Source organism: Chrysemys picta, chromosome 23 (assembly GCF_011386835.1).
Source record: "Chrysemys picta bellii isolate R12L10 chromosome 23, ASM1138683v2, whole genome shotgun sequence".
Lineage (NCBI taxonomy): Eukaryota > Metazoa > Chordata > Testudines > Emydidae > Chrysemys > Chrysemys picta.
The window spans coordinates 11,668,657-11,689,271 of record NC_088813.1 but is presented as its reverse complement, the minus strand read 5'-3'; the positions used below and the strand labels follow the sequence as shown (position 1 = coordinate 11,689,271).

General features: G+C 47.2%; 1 protein-coding gene across 3 annotated transcripts in view; it reads right to left on the bottom strand.

Annotated features, from left to right (window-relative positions):
• RUNX3 (RUNX family transcription factor 3) overlaps positions 1 to 20,615 on the bottom strand; it is a 117,071-nt gene that overhangs the window by 18,946 nt on the left and 77,510 nt on the right. For 2 of the 3 annotated variants that reach the window (XM_065577309.1, XM_065577310.1), the window contains one exon: positions 4,447 to 4,611. The exons of the other annotated variant lie outside the window; for it this stretch is intronic. In XM_065577309.1, coding sequence (XP_065433381.1) covers positions 4,447 to 4,611 — 165 coding nt within the window. The remainder of the gene's footprint in view (positions 1 to 4,446; positions 4,612 to 20,615) is intronic. 3 annotated transcript variants of the gene reach the window in all.

Sequence of the window (20,615 nt, the reverse complement as noted above, 5' to 3'; positions counted from 1 at the left end):
TGGACAGAGAGAAAGAAAGACTCCCGAGGAAAGCTAGTCAGCTATTAGGACAATTACATTTTTTCCTAGTACCACAGATATTTGCTACCCTTCAGACTGCCTTCACTGAACAACGTGACCTCGGAACAGCCTCAGGGAGTCTGACATATGTTCCTTTAACATAGCGTTTCATTTTTGGAGGCTGATCAACTATTCTAGCTAAGAGACAAAGCCCGCAAGGTAAGGACCTAAAACAAATAGAAAAGAAAAAAGAAACAAAGATGGGAAATTTAGCAGCACGGAGCCGTGTCTGTGCATGCCCCATAATAAGGGAAAATTTTCAAACCGTTCTAATGATAGCTTGGCATTTCACAGTGCATGGGAGAGCCAGGATTTTAAAAACTCAGATTTCACAGGGCTCACTCGAGAAATATCGGGCCAGATCTTCCACTGAGCTGAGGAGAATGAACTCAGCTCTGCTGAAGTCAATGGCGCTTTGCTGATTTATGTTCCAGCGCTGCTGATCCTGCCTCTCTTATTTAACCCACTGCAGAGCCAGATTCTGATCTTAGTTATTCTGGTGCAAATCCAGAGCAACCCCTTTGTCTCCAGTAGCATTTACACTGGTGCCAAATGAAAGCAGACCGTCAGGGCCGGCTTTAGGACTGGCGGGGCCCGAATCTTTGGCAGCACTTTGGCGGTGGGGGGTCCGCTCCGTGGCACTGAAGGACCCCCCCGCTGCCAAAATGCCGCCGGAGTGGACCGCCACCGGGTGAGCCTAAGGCACGGGGCCCTCTTACCCGCGGGGCCCGATTCCAGGGAATCGGGGGAATCGGCCTAAAGCCGGCCCTGCAGACCGTGGCCTGACGAGGGATGGTAACAGGAGTAAACTGCAGTTGCATGCAGATATATGAAGGGCCCGATTCTCTTCTCACTAATGCTGGTGTACACCAGGACTGACCCCACTGAAATGAATGGCATTTAATGGTGTGAAACCGGCGTAAGTGAGAAGAAAATCAGGCGCTCTGAACTCGGGTGTGGGCAAACTTTCCTTCTGTGCTTCTTCACCAGCCCACCAGAAATGATCAGGTTTTTCTCTTCCTGGGAGGTTTTTCATTTTGAGATGAGACCATTTAACCTCAGGATGATCGTTTTACCAGGGGTGGGGGAGGGGGTGCTATTTATAAACGCCAGGGGCTGCCTCAGTGAAAGGCTTGTGCAGAGGGTCAGATTCTGCTCTAAATTACCCCAGCGTTAACTCCAGAGTCACTCCATCAACCTCAGCTGGAGACTATGTTCATTTTCTATGCAGTTTACAGACAGGAGCAGATGCCTCGGCGGTGGCAGGCAGCGTGGAGCGGTGGGAGTTGGGTGGGAGGGTTTTTCAACATGGCCTAAGATGGCGCTGGCTCTGTCTCGGTTTGAGCAAGGCCGGGTGAATGAGGGAAAGGGTTGGCGCTGACACAGGCAGGCCCAGAACACTGATCCTCCAGTGACTAGAGCAAGTGATAGTCACGGCTCAAAAGTCCCCTGTGCAGCTCCAAGCAGGCATAGCCCACCCCAGGGGATTGTGTGTAGGCCCACTCAGGTTACAGTCGAATGCTACTCTTCTAGCCCATTTTCTTTTGTTGGTGACAGTCACACAACTTGCCCCACATTTCCCAGAATAGGGCCATAACACTTAGGCGCCCATTAACTATTTATGGTCCAAAAAGAAGATTCACTCAATCCCCAGAGACAATCTGCAGCAACACACCTGGGTAGCCAAACCATAACCCAGAGAAGAAGGATTTCCCAGTGGTCAGGATGCTCACCTAGGACTGGGAAGACCTGGTTTCAAGTGCTGGCTCTGCCACTAATTCTATGTATAACCTTGGGCAACTCATTTAGTCTCTCTGTGCCTCTGTTTCCCATCTAGCCAATGGGAATAACGGCCCTGCCCTACCACACAGCAGTGTTTTGAGTCTACTTTGAAGATTGTGAGCTGCTACGATAATGGGAGCTGTCTAAATACCATAGATAGATTCTGGCATCTCCCTCTTGCCCCTCCCACCCAGTGTCATCTCTTTATACTTCAGAGCTAATCGTCTTCTTATACGTGTTACCTAAGAACGTGCCCAGACATGAGAAAAATTACAGGCCTGTTAACTCTTGTATTATTCTTGGCAGGGCTGAGTTCTAATGGCTTGGGCAAAAATTATGATCGTTGTGAATCACACGTGTGTCTGTGAGGGGGTTTTATTATTATTATTGGTTGTAGTTTGTGTTAAGTCGAAAGGACACTCTCAAGATAAAACGTTATAAAACAGATTTTGCTCCTGCTTACCCTGGGGCAAATACTAACTCCAAATTGACACCCATGTAACTGGGCACAGAATTTGCCCCGTGTATTTTGTTAAAGTTCCTGATACCTTAGAGTATCAAAAAGGAAAGAATGTTATACACCTAATTTGTTTTTCACCATTTCTGCTGTTGCTTGACCTTTTGCATTTCAGTGAAATTATCATGGCCAGTTTCACTTTGATTTTGAGTCAGTCTCACTACCTGATTCTCAGGCACTTGCCCGAAACCGTTATGTATGGGTTTTCAGCAGGGGAACGTCAGTTTTTTAAATACATATATATGCATACAGTGAATCTTTTTTGATCATGAAAGAGCACTATGGCGATGAGGTCTCTAAAACTTCCCCCCTTTAAACAAAACTTAAACAATGGTTCTAAAACAAGTTGGCGGAGTCCCTTTAATAGGAGATATTAATCTTAATTAAATTTCCAAGGAGAGCTCGTCAAAAAAAAAAGATAGAATGTCAATTAAAAGAATCTAAATAAAATTTTCACTGAATTTTAGTTTGATTTATTTACCTGCTTTGGAGCTGGGGTATAATTTTCAAAAGTGCTTAAGTCATTTAGCCACCTAAGTTTCATTGACTGTCAATGACGTAGGCTCCTAAAGCCTGAAAGATATGTAGGCTCCTAACTCCCATTGGTTTCTAAGGGAGTTTGGCACCTAAATAATTTGTAGAGTCTGGCCCTAAGCACTTAAGTCACTTTTGGAAATGGGACTTAGGCACTTTTTAAAAATTTGCCCCACCAAAAGAAAATTTGAAATTTCAAATTTTTCGTCAAAAATTTGAATTTTGAAAAAAAAGTAACAAAATGTTAGCTAAAAATGTAATTTTGTTTTTCATTCAACCCTTTTATTACTTTATATTTAATTTCCACTGGGAGAAAATGATGTGATTATAAATCACAGAAGTAAGAGGTGGGAGAAAAAAACCTCTCACAGTAGAACATTAAACAAGCAAGTCTCCGGGGACGGGTAGCTGCAATGCAGAACAGTCTATTTGCAAATGCTTAGCCCAATCTCGCGATGAAATCCGAAATCGGTGCATGCTAGGATAAACACACTGACATCTCCAGGTGAATTATCTATACGCATAAGTAGCGATTTGTGCATTTTCACTTGCAAACACCTTGGATGCCAATTCATGTGCAACACCTTGAGGTCTGTTTGTCTTGCTCATTAATGAGGGTTGCAGAAAACTGTGTGTGTGTATTGGGTGGGGAGTTGTTTTTGTTGGGTGAGTCCATCTGCAGACTTGGCATTAGCACAATGCAAGCAGACAAGACACCGTTCTGATTATCATGTAGTGTACAATATACCCTTTCTGGTCCATGCTTAACAGCCTAAACACACAGGTGCATTCATGTTAAAAAAGTTACTCAGTTTAAAGTACATGCCTAGAGCTCCCCCACAGAGCTGCTGCCTAAGTAGGCAAATGCATTCTTCCCATGATTGTTAATGACCACACTGAATTAAACCTAGGGAGTGCTAGGGTGCAGCTCCCAGCACGGGGGCCCTCTCTCATTTAATGTGACCTCCCATCATGAGAGGGCATGGGGCTCCGGGAATTAAAGGGGAACGCTCCCCCTCTGACTTGGCTGGTGCAGTGAGAGAGATCCCCTCCTGTTTCAACCTCCTTTGACCCCTGCTGGCTCCTTTCTGAACTCTCAGTCCTGCCCTCTCCCCAGCAGCAGTTTAACCCCTCCCACATGGGGACCTTAGGCCCCTCCCACATGGGGGGCAGGGTTAATACATCATCTGGTAGCACGCTCAAGGTTGGGAAGAGAGAGAGAATTCCACCTCTCATGAACTGCGCAAGGAAGATTCCCGGCAGAATCTGGGACACATTGTTCAAGTCGGCCTCAGGGACCAGGGCCGGCTCCAGGCACCAGCTTAACAAGCAGGTGCTTGGGGCGGCCAAGGGAGGGGGCGGCACCTGCGGCAATTCAGGGGCAGCAGGTCCCTCACCCCTTCTAGGAGCGAAGGACCTGCCGCCGAACTGCTGCCGCCGATCGCGGCTTTTTTTTTTTTTTTTTCACTTGGGGCAGCAGAAATGCTGGAGCCGGCCCTGTCAGGGACTCAAGTGTCAGGGCAGGTGAGTGCTAATGAACCCAAGCCGGTTACCTTGTATTGGAGTCTGAGTCTGTGACCCAAAGTGGCCTGGGGCAGTCAGGGATCCTCGGGGGTTGGGAGTTGTTGGGGTAACTCTCATAGACTGGCGCAGACGTTCCAGTTCGCTATAGCGGTCTGTGTAGGGCTTGGCTTGGTCTTCTAGCTTTTGTCTGTGCCCTGCAACATTGTGAGAAAATCCGAGATTTAATCAATCACCCTTTGGCTAGAGAGCCCTTGTCAATAAAAAGTGAGAATGGTACAACAATTTACAGTTTGGTCCTGTTACTTGTATTGCGGTAACATGTAGAGGCCCCCAACTGAGATCAGGTCCTGTTGTGTTAGGCGCCGTACAGACACATAGTAAGAGACAGTCCCTGTCCCAAAGAGTTTACAATCTAAACAGCAAGAGTGAAAGGGGAAACTGAGGCACGGGGGGGAGGAAGTGACTTGCCCAAGGTCACCCAGCAGTCAGCGGTGGAGCTAATAGGGGACTGGGGAGGGGGTGACTGCCCCCTTTAGTGGTATGTGTGTTGCCTTTTCCAGCACATGACACACAGAGGCCGGTCTAGGCATAGGCAAGTTAGGCAGTTTTTGAAATGGGACCAGATCAAAGCACGTTAACAAATGGCTAATACGTGTCAGCAGAATGCAGACCGTGCGCGCAGCGGCCTCGGCATGGACCATGCTGCTGGAGAGCCCGGCTCAGCAGGAGCCCACAGCCTGGCCCAGCCCCAGGAGGCCTGTCGCTGGACGAGCGCGAGAAAAGGCAGCAAGCAGGTAAGTGGCACTCTCTGGCCCACATCTGCTCCTAGCCCTAGTGCTCCTGCCCCTCTGTTTCCCAAAGCCCTACCTTCCCCCCCTCTGCTCCTAACCTTCCAGGATCCTGCTCTCCATGTTCCCTTTGTCTTAACCAGCTCCCACCCCAGCCTTCCTGGTTGCAAAACCCAGCTCCCCCACTGCCCGGGCGAGGACAGGAAGCCAGGTCTCCTGAGTGCCGATGCCCTCCATGTTGCCCTAGTCACCAGGCCTCACCACGGCTCTTAATTCATTTGGGAAAAGAAATGGAAACAGCTGCAAATGATTTTAAACGCCATTTCTTGGCACGCCTGGGAAATAAGTAAAGGACAAGCTGAATTAAAACTATCTTCATTGTGTTTGCTCATTGCACAAACGACAGAGGTATTTCACTGCAGTCTCCAGGAGTCAAACTGTGCCCAGAGAACTAGGAAGGAAAGATGGCATGGCTAAGCCACAGCAGTGGGAGTCAGGAGAACTGGCTTTGACAGTCACTGTGTGCGCGACCTTGGGAATCCACTTTGCTGCTCTCAGCCTCAGTTTTCTCATCTGTTAAATGGGGAGAATGTTACCTGCTTCAGCGAGGTACTGCACGGAGCAAGGAATGCTTGTAAAGTACTCTGAGATCCTCAGGCAGAAGCTGCCAGAGCAGGGGGATAATCATTTAATTGATGCCAAAGCAAAGGGAGCATGGAATGCACTTGACACACCATTTTCACATTTGACTGTGTTAGTCAACATGAAACGTCCTCTCTCTCTGGGCCAGATTCCAATCTCAGTTACACCCGCGCACACCTGGAGTGACTCCAGGGAAACCAGCAGCGTTGTTTCAGATTGACATCAGGCTCTGGTCCCCGCTCAGCACGCTCTCGGGCTGACGTATACGAGTCCGCCGGACGGACCGACACTTTGCACGTCTGCAGCACCTGTCATCCAAGGATCTCAAAGCACTTTGCAAAGATGGGTAACACGTTATCCCCGTTGCAAGGGGGGAAGGCAAGACGAGGAGTTAGTAGTGGAGCTGGGAACAGAACCCAGGATTTCTGACTCACAGCAGACCACAGCTGCACGTTATCTGATGCAACCAAATAACATAACAGGGACTGAAATGCAACTTCAGTTGGCTTTTAAAAAGGGACACTATCAGCTCTTAAAGACCCCAAATTAACTGCTCCATATTTGCTCCCCCTCCCCCACATATGGTTATAGTATCTCAAGTTACAATTGACAGCCAAGTGGAATGAAAGTAGTTCCCACACTTCCCCTTTACAGATCTTTTGCCCACTGTCTCACTATCTTGCATTGGTTCGTCTCATTTCACTCAGGTCTGCATTCTGCAGTCGCTTTGTGCATGGAACTCCACAAGCATGCAGGTGAGAGAAGGATGCTGCTGGAATCTGAGAGCGGGATCTGAGCCTCGCTTTGAAAAGCTCCAGGTAAATGGATAGTCCTACATCTCTTATTGCTCCTCATAGTTATTAAACTCAAACCTCGTGTTTCAAGGGACCCTTTAAAGCTCCAAATTCAGCCAATGAAAAAATGGCCACAACTTCCTCTGCAATCAGTGGGAGTGGCACCAATCTATTGAAAGGCAGAATTCCCTCCTTAGATTTGTCATAAAAGGGGCATCTGGGTGTTTTAACAATATCAGGGAAAGGAACAAAATAACAACAAGAGGAATAAAAATATTGCCATTTTTTTAAATCGATGTTTCTTTCCCACTCCTCTTTCTCTGCCCCTCATTCTCCTGATGTGTTGCAGACCCAACACCAGGCTAGTAATGGGAACCAGAAAGCAAAAATGGTTAAAAATGGATTCCAAGCTATGTGGAAGTGAAAAAAGGTCTATTCTAGTCTTTATAGGGCCTTATACTGTGCTCATCACCGAAATACTGTGGGCGTCACCTTCCAGTTGTGCATTAAGCAACATGACTGACATTTGTCCCGTTTGGTCTCTCATCCTCCTGACGGGGTGGGGGGGTGGGGGCTGGGATACATGCAGTGAAAATCTGGCCTCTTTAAGGTGTCTTGAGCTGAGCCCACCCACCCCCAAAAGGAGGCACCTAAAATCAGTAGTCACTTTTGAAAAATGTAAGCCAAGGGCCCATCTACCCGATGAAACTGACAATGTTAAAGCATGGTTGGAAGCCAACTCTGTTATACTGTTTTTTGGCCTTTTGACCCTCTAGCTAGGGTTTGAAAGGTGGCTTAGCTCCATTCCTATAGGCAGGGCCCAACTGTGCAAAACAATTTGAAGAAAGAAGCACCCGAGTTAAAAAAAAACCCAACCCCAGCCTCCACAAATAACAAGCAGATTTTTGCACACCCTGTACTGCTGAGACTTCCTGTCGCTTTTCGCTAGAGCTGGGAACGTCAGACTGTGTCATGCAAGAGCGGAGTCACTATTAATGTGCTCCTTTCATGAGAACGTCCTCGGCTTTTGATTTCTGCAGAGGCTCATTTTATTAAAGCCCTTCACCATCAAACCACACTCAACACACAGAGGAAACCCACACAGACAAATTAACATGAGTGCTGCACCCAGAAAAGGTGGGTAGTTTCCAAGCTCTGCAAACCCCGGCCTTTGCCTGAAGCCCATTGAAATCAGTGAGAGTCCTTCCATTGATTTCAAAGAGCCTGGCTCAAGTCCCAAGAACCCAATCCCAAGAGGTGTTGAGTCTTTTGCATACGGAACCCATCACTGCACTGCTGGGGTGTATTTTTGCCACCAGATAACCCGCAAGGTTATATCATTTTGCTCTCAGATGTCACCCAGCTGTCTCTCCTCCAGCCTAGCAATCACATTCTGAAACAAATACAAGTAAATGGTGACTCATGTCTTTATGGAAATGTTAAGTCCTGATGTCACAAAACACAGACAGCTACTGACTTGGTCTGCCTCTTGTCAACAAGGAAGCCGTTTTTAAAGACAGATGCAGTTTCCCAGTCAGGTAACTTTGATATCCAGCATGATATTAACCATGACAGGTCACCTTATATCACTGATGTAACAAGATCGGCATCACTACATCAAACAAAAACAACTCCATTGAATATTTTCCATATGAAAGAATCAATGTGAATCTGACACTCTGATCAATGATAAAAAGCACGTTGGAAGTTCTGGGTGTTTCCTTGGAATGGCGACAGTGAAATACTGTATGCAAGCCATGAAACTGTAGCCCTTAAAGCTGTGCTTTCAAGACATGCTTTCTGCATTAAAACATTTCAAAGGCAAAATAGGCCCTTCTCTTTCTGTTAGAACTTTGGAAACTGACAAGACTTCAGAAACTCTCTGATTGGAACTTTTCATGTGCCTGTGGGGAGGGTCTCCCCAGGGTTCTACACAATCATCTCATTTTCCTAGATTGCTAAGGAGCCAAATCACCATCGTTTTGAACGTGTCTGCGCTACTGCAGAGCACAGGTTGAAATAGACCCCCCAGGTTCAAAAACTCCATTTGGGTTTTGAACGCTTCCCAAGTTCAGCTCTGCGGTTTTTGGTTTGACCCATTAGTAAGATAGAAGCCATATGCAAAATATGGCTATGCAACCCCAAGGTTGGGTGCTCAGCTCAGGGGTTTGGGCCCACACCCATGTCGAACAGTATCACTGTGAAGGGCAAGGGAACTGCCCGACACATTCTTTCTCTCGGTGACTTTGGAATTCAGATGTCACGGTCGTTTAGTGTGACCTCCCCATCAGCACTGGCCCTGGCAGGGTGTTGGTGGTCGGGGAGATGGTTTTTCTACCCCAAGACTTGTCACGGCTGAAGTTGGTCAGTGCAAACTTTTAAGATTGTTGAGCTTTTTCAGGAAAGGGAGGGGGCACGCGTGGCGTTTGCATTTCGTTCCCCTGGTTTCCGCTAAGAAGAAGGGGGTGGGGAGGTAAGTAAAATATCCTGCTAACTTGCAAGGCCCCCTTAACTAGCTTGTCCTCAACTGAAGTGGCTTTAACTGAGGCATCATCAGTGGATAAGTTCTTAATTCATCCATCCTTAAATGGAGACTTTGCCGAAGGAACCCCCATCAGAGGTGTTCTCATCAGAGATGCCCTTAAACAAAGGCATGGTTAAGATACCAACAGCAAAGTCCAATGGTTAGTTCCTTACTCTATGAGACATTCTGTTGATTTCAACGGCGTTATTACACGTGGTAAGTGATCACCAATGGATGAAATTCATTCCTGTGCAGACAGCCAGTGCAAGGACTAAACCCAGCTTACATCCCACTTAACACCTCGAAATAGGCACGTCAGTGGGACACAGATGTTGCGCTGGCCCTCTGCATGGTGTGAACGTCACCTCGATCCGAGCACCGGTTGTACAATCAGGTGTACTGTGTAGACACAAGCTCTATTTGAAATGAGTAGCCTCCGTAGAGCCTGAGTTATGTGATCTCCACATTCTCAATCAGAACAGATGGGGAAAGGGGGTTTATCTGCACGCTCCCGTAAATTGAAAATGGTGCTGCTGATTTTTACTCAGAAAAATCCACCTGTGGGCTGAGACGAAGCATGGGAGATGGCACGCTACGAGGACTTGGGTTGAGAAAGTTATGAGCAACTGAATGAGATGCGGGAGGGAAAGAATCGAAATTGGAACTCAGCCTTGACCGTAGCTTCTGCTGCTGGAAGGAGCACAAATACACCGTCCACACATCTGCATATCAGTCTATCTGCGCAGGATTTCAAAAGGCAAGCGCCAGGGTTGTTTTGGCTGGCTTACTAAAGTGAAGCCCAGAAGTTCCAGGGAGGGGGAAGAGATGGACCCGTCTTTTCGCCGGCCTAACAAAGTCCACCACAGATAACTCATTATGCACATGTTTGAAGTTGGCTTGCTTACGCCACTTGGAAAGAGAATCAGTCACGCCGAGTCTTTGCTTTGGCTTCCTCCTGGCTTCTCAAGACACTACCGCTACTGTCTTTCTCCAGCCTTGAAAGAGAGAGCAAAGTGTCGCAACACCCTTCAGCCCGCCTGTTCTGTCGGAAGATTTACACTGACTTTAACAACCAAAGGAAAATAATATTGAAGGGCGGGAGGGAGAGGTTGATGATAATTTATAAAGATTTTTTAGCCTGTGGTGGTCTGTGATGAATGGCTGCCTATAAAGGGATGAAAATAAATATCCCTTTTTGAAGGAAATAGGTTGGCTCCAGTCCAGCTGGCAGGGAGCAGAGAGAGATATGTTGCATTTACAGTAGGTCTTTACTGTCTGAACTGAGAACAGTGGGAGAGATGTTCATTATACACTGCCTGGTGCTGATTAGCTGAATTGAAAACCAGCCGACTGGGCCGTAGCCCCCTTACTCGCCTTTAACTGTTGGGAAGCCCTTTAACTCTTTCTCTGCTCCTTCCAGCCATCCCCGCCCCCACCGTTGCTGACTGATGTAGCTGTTTATGGAGCAGACTCTTCTGGCTGGTTTTGTGCTATATCCTCAGATCCAAAAAACCTATTTCATACCCCGAGAAAACAGGTCACCGCTGCAGGTGTCTACGTGTCCACCTAGGGTGCTATTTTCAAAAGGGCCGAAGTGACTTGGGAGCCCACATTCCATGTTCGGAAGGGATTTAGGTACTTAAGAGTCTCAGTCCCACTTGATGATGCAAGTCAGAATAAAAGCGTTTTGCATGGGGAACTGTGTCGGTGGTGTGATGAATGGGCACCTCCACCTTCAGCACAGAACACCTGCTCAGTCGCTCCAGCAGCCCAGAGGTGCCTTAGAGGTGCTCTCCCACGTAGGAGGCTGGGCTCCAGTGTATCAGTGCAGTTCACAGACCCGCTGGCCATACCCCTGCTGTGCCATAGGAACCTGCAGGCGGCATCTACAGCATCTTTGCTTCCTAACCCCGTGATTCATTGATTTTGGTCTTTATGGGACGAAGACGAGAGGCAGGTGGGGAGCCCCAGGGATTTGACCCCTTAGCTGCACCCCTCTCTGCGTGATATTGATTCATGGGAAAGAGGAAAACAAAATAACACAAAATCATTGTTCTGCACCTTCCTCCACCGAATACAATTTATCTCCAGTTGATTTCAAAGGGAGCCTCTGGTATCCTGCAGTGGAAAAGCAGGGCCCTGGGAACAACTTAATCGCACTCTGAGTCAAATTCTCTTCCTTTCTCTGCCACAGCATTTGAAGTTATTGGCCAAACCGCTACGCTCTTCGAAGAGCAAGGGACACGGCCCGGCCCTGAGATCTGTGGCACTCTTGTGGTTTTGTTTGATAGCTCAGGCGCTTGAGCTGTTGTATTCCCCGAAATGAAGCCTTGCTTTTAGCATCGACTGTTTTTTTTTTCCGCAGCTCTCGCATTATCCTCTTAGATTTGCTAATCCTGCCAAACATAAGCCTGGATAACCTTATTAGTACTTTAGGAAATACGTTCCCAAATAGGCCTGAACAATTCCCTTCAATTCTACACCAGCCTTCATTTTAGGGGCCTCTCAGTGCTTCAGGCACATTCACAACACCCTCTGTGACGTAGGTAAGTAAATACTATTTGACCCTGATGGGTAAACCGAGGCATGGAGACGTTGGGTCAAATTCGGACCTGGTCTTATTGAACCGTCGACCCCGCTCTTCGCTCATCAGTGACACCAGTCTTGCTTGTAGGCTTCTCCCTCAAGTACCTCTGCGTTTTCCCCCGGGCATGGGAAAATCATCTCATCAAAGGCTACCCTATGGTCCTTACAGCGGCACAGAGTTCTCCTGCCGGCATAATTAAACCATCCCTAACGAGTGGCGGTAGCTATGTCGGCAGGAGAGCGTCTCCCACTGACACAGCGCTGTCCACACTGGTGCTTTTGTGGGTGAAACTTTTGTTGGTCGGGGTGGTTTTTTTTCACACCCCCTGACCGACAAAAGTTTTACCGACAAAAGCGCTAGTGCAGTCACCGCCTTGTGTTCCTTTAAATCCCTCCTTAACAGAATATTAGGACAGGTTCTCTGCTGGACTGTGCCAATTGACGCCGGCTGAGGATCGTGGCTGTGGGTTTCCAAAAGGCTTTCAAGCAGGAAGTGTTGCAATCAGATGGATTCTATAGAAATATGGTTTCGTACTGCGCAAGCGACACCGGTTCTGCCCGCTCGTTCTATTGTATGGTGTTGCTCAGGATGGTAATTTTAAGTGAACTCATTTTAGTTATATGCTGGTGATTATAAAAGGGCAGCTGGGATTTACTACGTGAACTCCATGCAGCAAATGAAATAGCTAGAGGGGTGAAATCACTGGAGCCCCTATCATGGTCTTTCAATATTTCTGTTAAAGCTGAGATTACACCCTGGAATTATAGCACACCAGTACAATACACCTCCAGAAGAGGCTCAGAAATAATAAACCTTTGTACCTATATAGCTCCTGTCACACAAAGATCTCAAAGCACACTACCAAAAACTAACATAACTGAGGTAGGCAAATATTATTATACCCATTTAGCAGGTGGAGAAGCTGAGGACCATGGCCACATAACCAGTCAATGGCAGAGCTGGGAACAGAACCGAAGAGTCCTAACACTTAATCAAGGGCCCTAAACACTAGACTGCACTTCTCTCAATGCAATGCACCTCCAAAAAGGGCAAATGGGCTCTTCAGATGTATGAGCGAAGGTATTTCCAGGGAAGAATGGGGCGTATTAATGCCATTGTACAAGGCACTGGTAAGACCTCATTTGGAATACTGTGTACCATTCTGGTCGTCCATGAAAGAGGAATTCCAAGTGGAACCGGTCCAGAGACAAGCTCCTAGGATGACTGGGGACTGGAGGGCCTGTCTTATGAAAAGGAATTAAAAAAACTTGGCTCGTTTAGCCAAAAGAAAGGCTGAGAGGGGAAGCGAATTGCTTTTTATAAATACATCAGGGGGTAAACCCCAGGCTGGGTGAAATGTTATTTATGTTAAAAGATAATGTTGGCACATAAACAAATGGGTATAAACACGTTTAGGCTGGAAATTAGAAGAAGGTTTCTAACCATCAGAGGAATGAGGTGCTAAAACAGACTCCCAAAAGGAGCTTTGGGGGCAAATAACGTAATTAGTTTTAAGAGAGAGCTGGACAAATTTATGAGTGGGGTTGTATGCCCGCGTTGCTTATGGTGATGAGCAGCTCTGACAGTCTCTTCTGGTTTATGTCTGATGTTCCTAAAATGCTTCAGGGCTACAGCTGGTCACCTGCAGGGGTCAGGAAGGGATATTTTCTCCCCCAGCTTATCCTGGCCACAGCTGAAGCTGGGATACGGGACCCAGAGAGCCCGTGCTCTGAGGTCACACCCAGCTTTCTCTCTCTCATGCACTTAGTTGCCTGGTTCTTGCGCAGATGCTCAGGGTCTAACTGCTCACCCTGTGTGGGATCAGGAAGGAATTTTCCCCTAGATCAGATCGGCAGTGACCTTGGGGGGGTTTCACCTTCCTCTGCAGCATGTGGGCGTGGGTCACTTGCCAGGATTATCTGAGTATATCTCACTTAATCAATTCCCTGCCATTGCAGGGCCTTGGGCACTGGTGCAGTTTATAAATGTCGGTACCTCCTTATTATCTGCTTGTGCCATATAATAATTTAGTCTTCTGTGGCTGTAATTTCGGTTGCTGGGTGTCGCGTGCAGGTGCTGGGTAGTGCTGGTGGCCTGTGACGTACTGGAGGTCAGGCTGAATGATCAAGGGGTCCCTTCTGGCCTTAAACTCCATGACTCTCTACTTCTCTTCGGGTTTTGTTACTTAGGGCTCATTTCTTGAGGTTATTGTCCTCAACTTCCCTTAGAACTGGAGGGAACTCAGCACCATGCAGCGTCAGGCCCATATGGGTTAAATGAATATATGTGCATGGAGCCTGGACTCAGGAAGAGAAGAAATGGAAGGCTCATGTCGGCTAACAGAACTTCTCCAGTTACATGTATCAACAACAGACCCAAATTACTTCTGTTGGAATACAATGCACGGTCCAGGCCAGCCATGCACGGGAGGTTGATTCCCACCCGCTGGGATCAAAACGCAGGAGCAATGGGAATACAAATACAGGAATGGTCCTTTCCAGCAAGTACTGATTTGCAAGAACTTTTGTGCTAACCTGGAAGCTCCCGAAACCTAACCTAGAGTCTCCTCTGACTTCAGTTACTCCTGATTCACACCATTTCAAGAGGAGAACCAGGCCTCTACCTTTATTCCATAACGGAGCTCAACAACAATGCAAATTGCAGATCCTCAGCTGTCTAAATCAGCATAGCTCTGTTGGAGATAGGGCCCATTTAGGTTGTTACGCACAAGATGGTCACAGCGGCTACCCCCCATTCAACAAAACACTTCAGCATGACTCATTTAAGCAAATGGAGTAAATAGGACTATACACATGCTCAAATTTAAGCACGTGCTTAAGTACGCTGCTGGCTCAGAGCCTAAAGCAGGGCAGATTTAGTGGCTAGGGAGTGTCATGATAGCAGATTTGGCCTTTGTGGGTTTCTTTATTTAAGTTTCCTACGCAGCCCATCAACCGCACAGCATCTCATGCAAACACCATGAGGAGAAGGCAGCAAAGCTCATTCTCTTTGCCCGTAATTTGTCTTCATTAAAAGAGAAAACAGGACAGGGAAGTGAGGAAGGAACTTCCAGGCCTCCATCCAGAAGCACGACTTCTAAGTAAAGACATTTTGAGGCAGACGATTTGGCTGTCAAATGCAGTCACTTGGCAAGAAAGACCTTCCCCTTTCTTCAGGCGTTCCATGAACTTCATGCCTTCTGACTAGAGTTGGTCGGAAAACTGATAAGAAGAGTTCCCATGAAAAATGTCCACTGCAAAAAATCCACCATTTTTGTTGAACATTTTTCATGGAAATTTTGGTGCTTTCATAAGAAAGGGGTGTTATTATTAGGGCTGTCAATGAATAGCTGTTAACTCAAGAGATTAACTCAAAACAAATTAACTCAATTCAAATAATTAATCACAATTAATCTCACTGTTAAATAATAATAGAATATCAATTGGAATTTATTATAAATATTTGTGGATGTTTTTCTATGTTTTCAAATATATTGATTTCAATTGCCACACAGAATACAAAGTGTACAGTGCTCACTTGCTATTATTATTTTTTATTACAAATATTTGCACTGTAAAAAGATTAAACGAAAGAAATAGTATCTTTCAATTCCCCTCATACAAGTCCTGTAGTGAAATCTCCTTAGTGAAAGTGCAACTTACAAATGTAGATTTTTTTGTTACTTAACTGCACTCAAAAACAAAACATTGTAAAACGTTAGAGCCTACAAGTCCACTCAGTCCTACTTCTTGTTCAACCAATTGCTAAGACATACAACTTTGTTTACATTTACGGGAGATAATGTTGCCCGCTTCTTATTTACAATGTCACCTGAAAGTGAGAACAGGCGTTCGCATGGCACTTTTGTAGCTGGTGTTGCAAGGTATTTGCATGTCAGATATGCTAAACATTCGTATGCCCCTTCACTCTTCGGCCACCTTAGGGTCAGTCTGAGATCAGTGCCCCAGTAGGACGCTAGGGGGCACTATGCTGCTGGGGTCCCGTCATTCAGGAGACCTGTCAAACTGAGCTGCTGACCATGTGAAAAAGCCCCTAGTGAAATTTCAATCTACATTTTTAGATTCAATTACTCTAAACTCTCCCTGCCATTTTGACAAATTATTCCTCTGTCCCACACAGTGGTGTAGTACTGCTATGAACTGTTGAGCCATCGCTGTGTTACACCCCAGAGGTGACCGCATTTCAGTGGCGGACAAAGAGATCACAGTAAACAGCGGGACTTCAGTAGTATAGCTGGTCAGGAATTTTTCTGAAGAAGTGTTTCTTTTTTGCTGAAAAATGCCAAATCGTCAAATCCAAAACTTGTTTGTGGAACAGGGTCAGTTCTGACAAATCTCCCAGCTCCAAGCTGGGAAAAGGTTTCATAATTGTCAAAATGTCCTTTCTAAAGGAAAAGTTTGTGTGGAGGGTTGGCGTGAGAAAGGACTTTTTGCTTAGAAATTTTAGTAAATTTAGCCTCAAAAAAAGGTTAAAAAGGAAAAGTTTGAACTAAGAAATGAAACATCGAATTCTAAATGAAACGTTTTGATTGACCCAAATTAATTTTTTTTTTTGGCTTGTCAGTTGGTGAAAATTTTCAAGGTTTCAGCTTTTTGTTCTGATTTGAGATGGGGAAAAAAATTCCAAATCTTGCAAGATGGGAAAACTACTTCATGCCCAGCAATCTTCAACAGTTGCTTTGCCTGGGTAAGAAATGAGAATCACGGTGTTCTCTTCTAATACCCTTCACCAGCATAGCTGAGAACCTCCCAGAGCTAAGAATTAACAGGGAAGCTAGCATCTGTTATTCGAGGCTTCCTTTTCATCTACCCCTGAGAAGAGGATGGGTCCCAACAAATGATAAATCAGCATATTTTTAAATACTTTACATACTTTAAAGTAGAACCAATTGTAGCAATTTTCTATCCACACACAGCCCTCTGCGAAATGCGTTCAGTCAATTCGTTCAATTTCATTTTGTTTGTTTGATTTCCCCCCCTCCCCTGCTTTCCCGTTTTTCACAATTCCCGTTCAAATTGGGAAATGTTTTTATCTGGTTCAGGGTACGAAGAAAAAGAAAACCCCTAAAAATACCCCAAACTGCAACCCCGGGGGAGCATTTCAGCAACTCGCCTGCTCTCCATCATACATAAACATCTCAAATTCAAGTTTAATTCATCCCCCTGAGAAACTGTTTTTTGCCAAGATAAAGATCTTGAAATGTACTGCATTGGCACAATACATCCTGTATCCTGAGTCTGAAATCAGGCTTCCGAGAAGCAGCCCCCCCCTCCAGTATTAATTATCCCGTCTTCTGGTCCGGTACCAACGTGGCGTAAAATTTCCTCAGGTCAAAGCGGCAGCAAATGCTCCTGGTTATCACTCTAGGTTCTACGCTGTACATGGATTCTGGGCATAACACAAACAGTTGGGTATGTCCAGCAGAAAGACCCATCTTCGCCCCGCCACTGACACTAACAGGGAGGCGTTAAACCGGGCAGAAAGCAACCAGGGAAGCAGGGGCACTACAGCACCCTCTCTCCCTCCTCCAGATGCACCCCCAGTCCAGGGATCTGGGGCTGCACAGATCAAGGGTATGCATGGCAGGGCTGGGCAATGACTGTCCTCTGTGGCCCCCTCTACCTTCAAACAAGCAGGTATTTCCTTGTGGAAAAGCCAGGCGGCTCTTATCAGCATCATCTTTCACAAAATCACACTCAGCACATTGATAACAGCCCCTGCTCCCAGAGAGGGGTGATGGAGCAGTAGCTGGGGCCGGGGGGAGTGGCAGTAAAGCTGCAGGAGGAACCATGCTTCTGTTGACAGGGGAGGTGATAGGTCCATAGAGTAGAGCGAAGGCCCTAGGACACCATTGGATTCCCCCATTGATCTCAGGACACCCACAGGTTTTGTAGGTCCCATTCCCTCCCTACTCCTGTGCGGGGTGTGATGGGGGGACAATTTGCAGAAAACTGAGTGAGTTCCTGGCCTTTCCACAGACTCCAGCTTGGTTCGGAATAAGCTTTCAGACTAGGATCCCTTTGGCTGGAAAAGCGAGGCTGGCAAGCTCATGCATAACACAATACATGGGATCACAGTCTACCCTAAACAGGAGGCTATTATTAAAGAAAATAGACAGAAACCACAAAGCAGGCTTCTTCCACATGGCTTGAGTTCCAGCTTTGTCTCCCTTGTTTACCAGGGACCACACCCTGTCTGGAACTCCATACAGCATATAGAGAAATCTAGTGATTGAATAATATGCTATATGCAAAAATATTACAGTGGGGACAGTCTATCCCACAGTATTTCACTACCTATCCTAAGCCAGAAATCAGGAGTGGGAAAAACAAACAAACAAGAGCATCTCAGAACAAGGTTCAGTTTAAACACAAGTGAAGCTTCAGGGAAGTTCTTGCTCTTCCCAACAGGGACGGATTAATGCAGGGGCATTAGGAGCTGCAGCCCAGGGCCCCGGCTTAAGGGGGGCCCTGCAAAAATAAATTACAGGTAGTGATCTCCAGCTCTGGGCTGCTAGAAGTCCCGTGGTGCAGCAGGGTGCTCAGGCAGACTGCCCCATGCCGCTCCCGGAAGCGGCTAGCTGCTAGCATGTCTCTGTGGCCCCTGGCGGCTGGGGGAAGGCTGCGCTGCCCACTGCCCCCGCTCTCAGCACCATCCTCACAGCTCCCATTGGCCGAAAACTGGCCAATGGGAGCTACGGGGGTGGCGCTTGCGGGTGTGGGCAGCTCACGGAGACATACTGTCCCCCTCCCCGCAGAGGCCGCAAAGACGTGCTAGGAGCCATCCGCTTCTGGGAGCAGCGTGGGGCTATGGCAGGCAGGCAGGCCTGAGCCCGGCTGCACCACCAGCCGGGAGCCGCCTGTGGTAAGCACCTCCTGGCTGGAGCCTGCACCTTGCACCCCCTCCTCCACTCCAACCCCCTGCCCCAGATCAGAGTCCCTTTCCTGCACCCAAACTCCCTCCCAGACCCCGCACTCCCTCCTGTGCCCCAATCCCCTGCCCCAGCCCCCTCCTGCACCCAAACTCCCTCCCAGACCCTGCACTCCCTCCTGCACCCCAATTCCCTGCCCCAGACCCCTTCTGCACCAAACTCCTTCCCAGCCCCCGCACTCCCTCCTGCACCACAATTCCCTGCCCCAGACCCCTTCTGCACCAAACTCCCTCCCAGCCCCCGCACTCCCTCCTGCACCCCAATCCCCTGCCCCAACTCCCCTCCCAGACCCCGCACTCCCTCCTGCACCCCAATCCCCTGCCCCAGCCCGTTCCTGCACCCAAACTCCCTCCCAGACCCCGCACTCCCTCCTGCATCCCAATCCCAATCCCCTGCCCCAGCCCCCTCCTGCACCCAAACTCCCTCCCGGGAAAAAGACTTGTATACAGGGGCCCCACAAAATCTAATAACCTCGGGCCCACAGGAGAGTTAATCCAGCCCTTCTCCCCAAACCAGTAACCCTTGCCCAGACCCCCAGGCCTAGATTCTTTACTACAATCCTCTTATTCTCCACGCAGCTACTTTCAGCTGTTCATTCATAAGCCACGTTACTTTCCCCACATCCCAGGGATGTCTAGAGATTTTTTTATATCATAGAATTTATGGCCAGAAGGAGCCATTGGATCATCTAGTCGGACATGCGGTATTGCAGCTATTTACCCTGTATTGAGCCCAGATGCTATAGAGATCGAATCATAGAATCGTAGGGCTGGAAGGGACCTCGAGAGGTCATCTAGTCCAGTCCCCTGCACTCAGCTCCATGTCTGTTCTAAAGTTGCTTCAAACTGTAATAACATCACTATACAAATTATTCCGTTTTCCTTGAGGAGGAAGTGTGCTGTGGATTTATGCAAATCTGCCTGCAATACATGTCAACGTGATAAAAATATCCTTCAATCACCCTTCCCAAAATACTACTTGCTTGCTTCTCCTGGGCTGACGGGCAAGCAAAATATCATTAGATTGTCATCATCCCAGACAACCCGGGGTGGATAGATTTTGTACCTGGCCTGGTTTGGTTTAATGATTTAAAGATTGCCACAGTGAGTCAATAATCACCCCGACCTCCGTGTAAGTCAGTGGAGCTGCATTGACTCCAATGGGGCTACACTGATTTACATCACCCGAGGATCCGGCCCATTAAGTCTAACATGGGATCAAGAGAGGAAAAAACACAGTTGTCCTTAATCAGAGCCACAACATCATGCGTGGAGAAGTGGCCTTGCAGTTAGGGCAGTGGCTGCTAACTCAGGTCCAATCCCACTTCTGCCATGGGTTCTGTGCCTCAGTTTCCCCACTGTAAACTGGGGGGGGGGCGGGGGAAATAATCTACCTCCCAGGGGTATGGCAAGACTTCATTCATTCAACGTGAGGAGGTTTGATACTATGGTGGAAAACAGTGCAGAACTATTCTAATAATGAACAGCTTCCTTAAAGCACTGTGAGTTCTGTAAACAGCCCCATTGAGAAATTTTCTCTACCTATTGTGTGGTTCTGAGGTCTTAGTTTCTCAAAACTGCTAGCAATTTGCCTTGAATGAAGTGCAGTTTACAGGGGGGGGGGAATGTAATGAGTACATTCATGCACCATTTAATTTAATCGTTTGACCCCCATGCAGTCATATTTCTGAGAGGTAATTGGAACATTTTTTTTTTTTTTTACACAGTGCAAATAAAGGAAGCCCTCAGAAGGTGCTCTTTGTTACTAGTAATTACCGAGGAGTCAGAAATTTGGCCAGACTTGATAATTGTTGTCGTTTCTTGAAAGAAAGAAAAAAAAAACAAGCCCGAAGCTGGCAAAGAAACAACCAACCCCACAGTTTATTAAACAAGTCATTTCATATGTGTTATG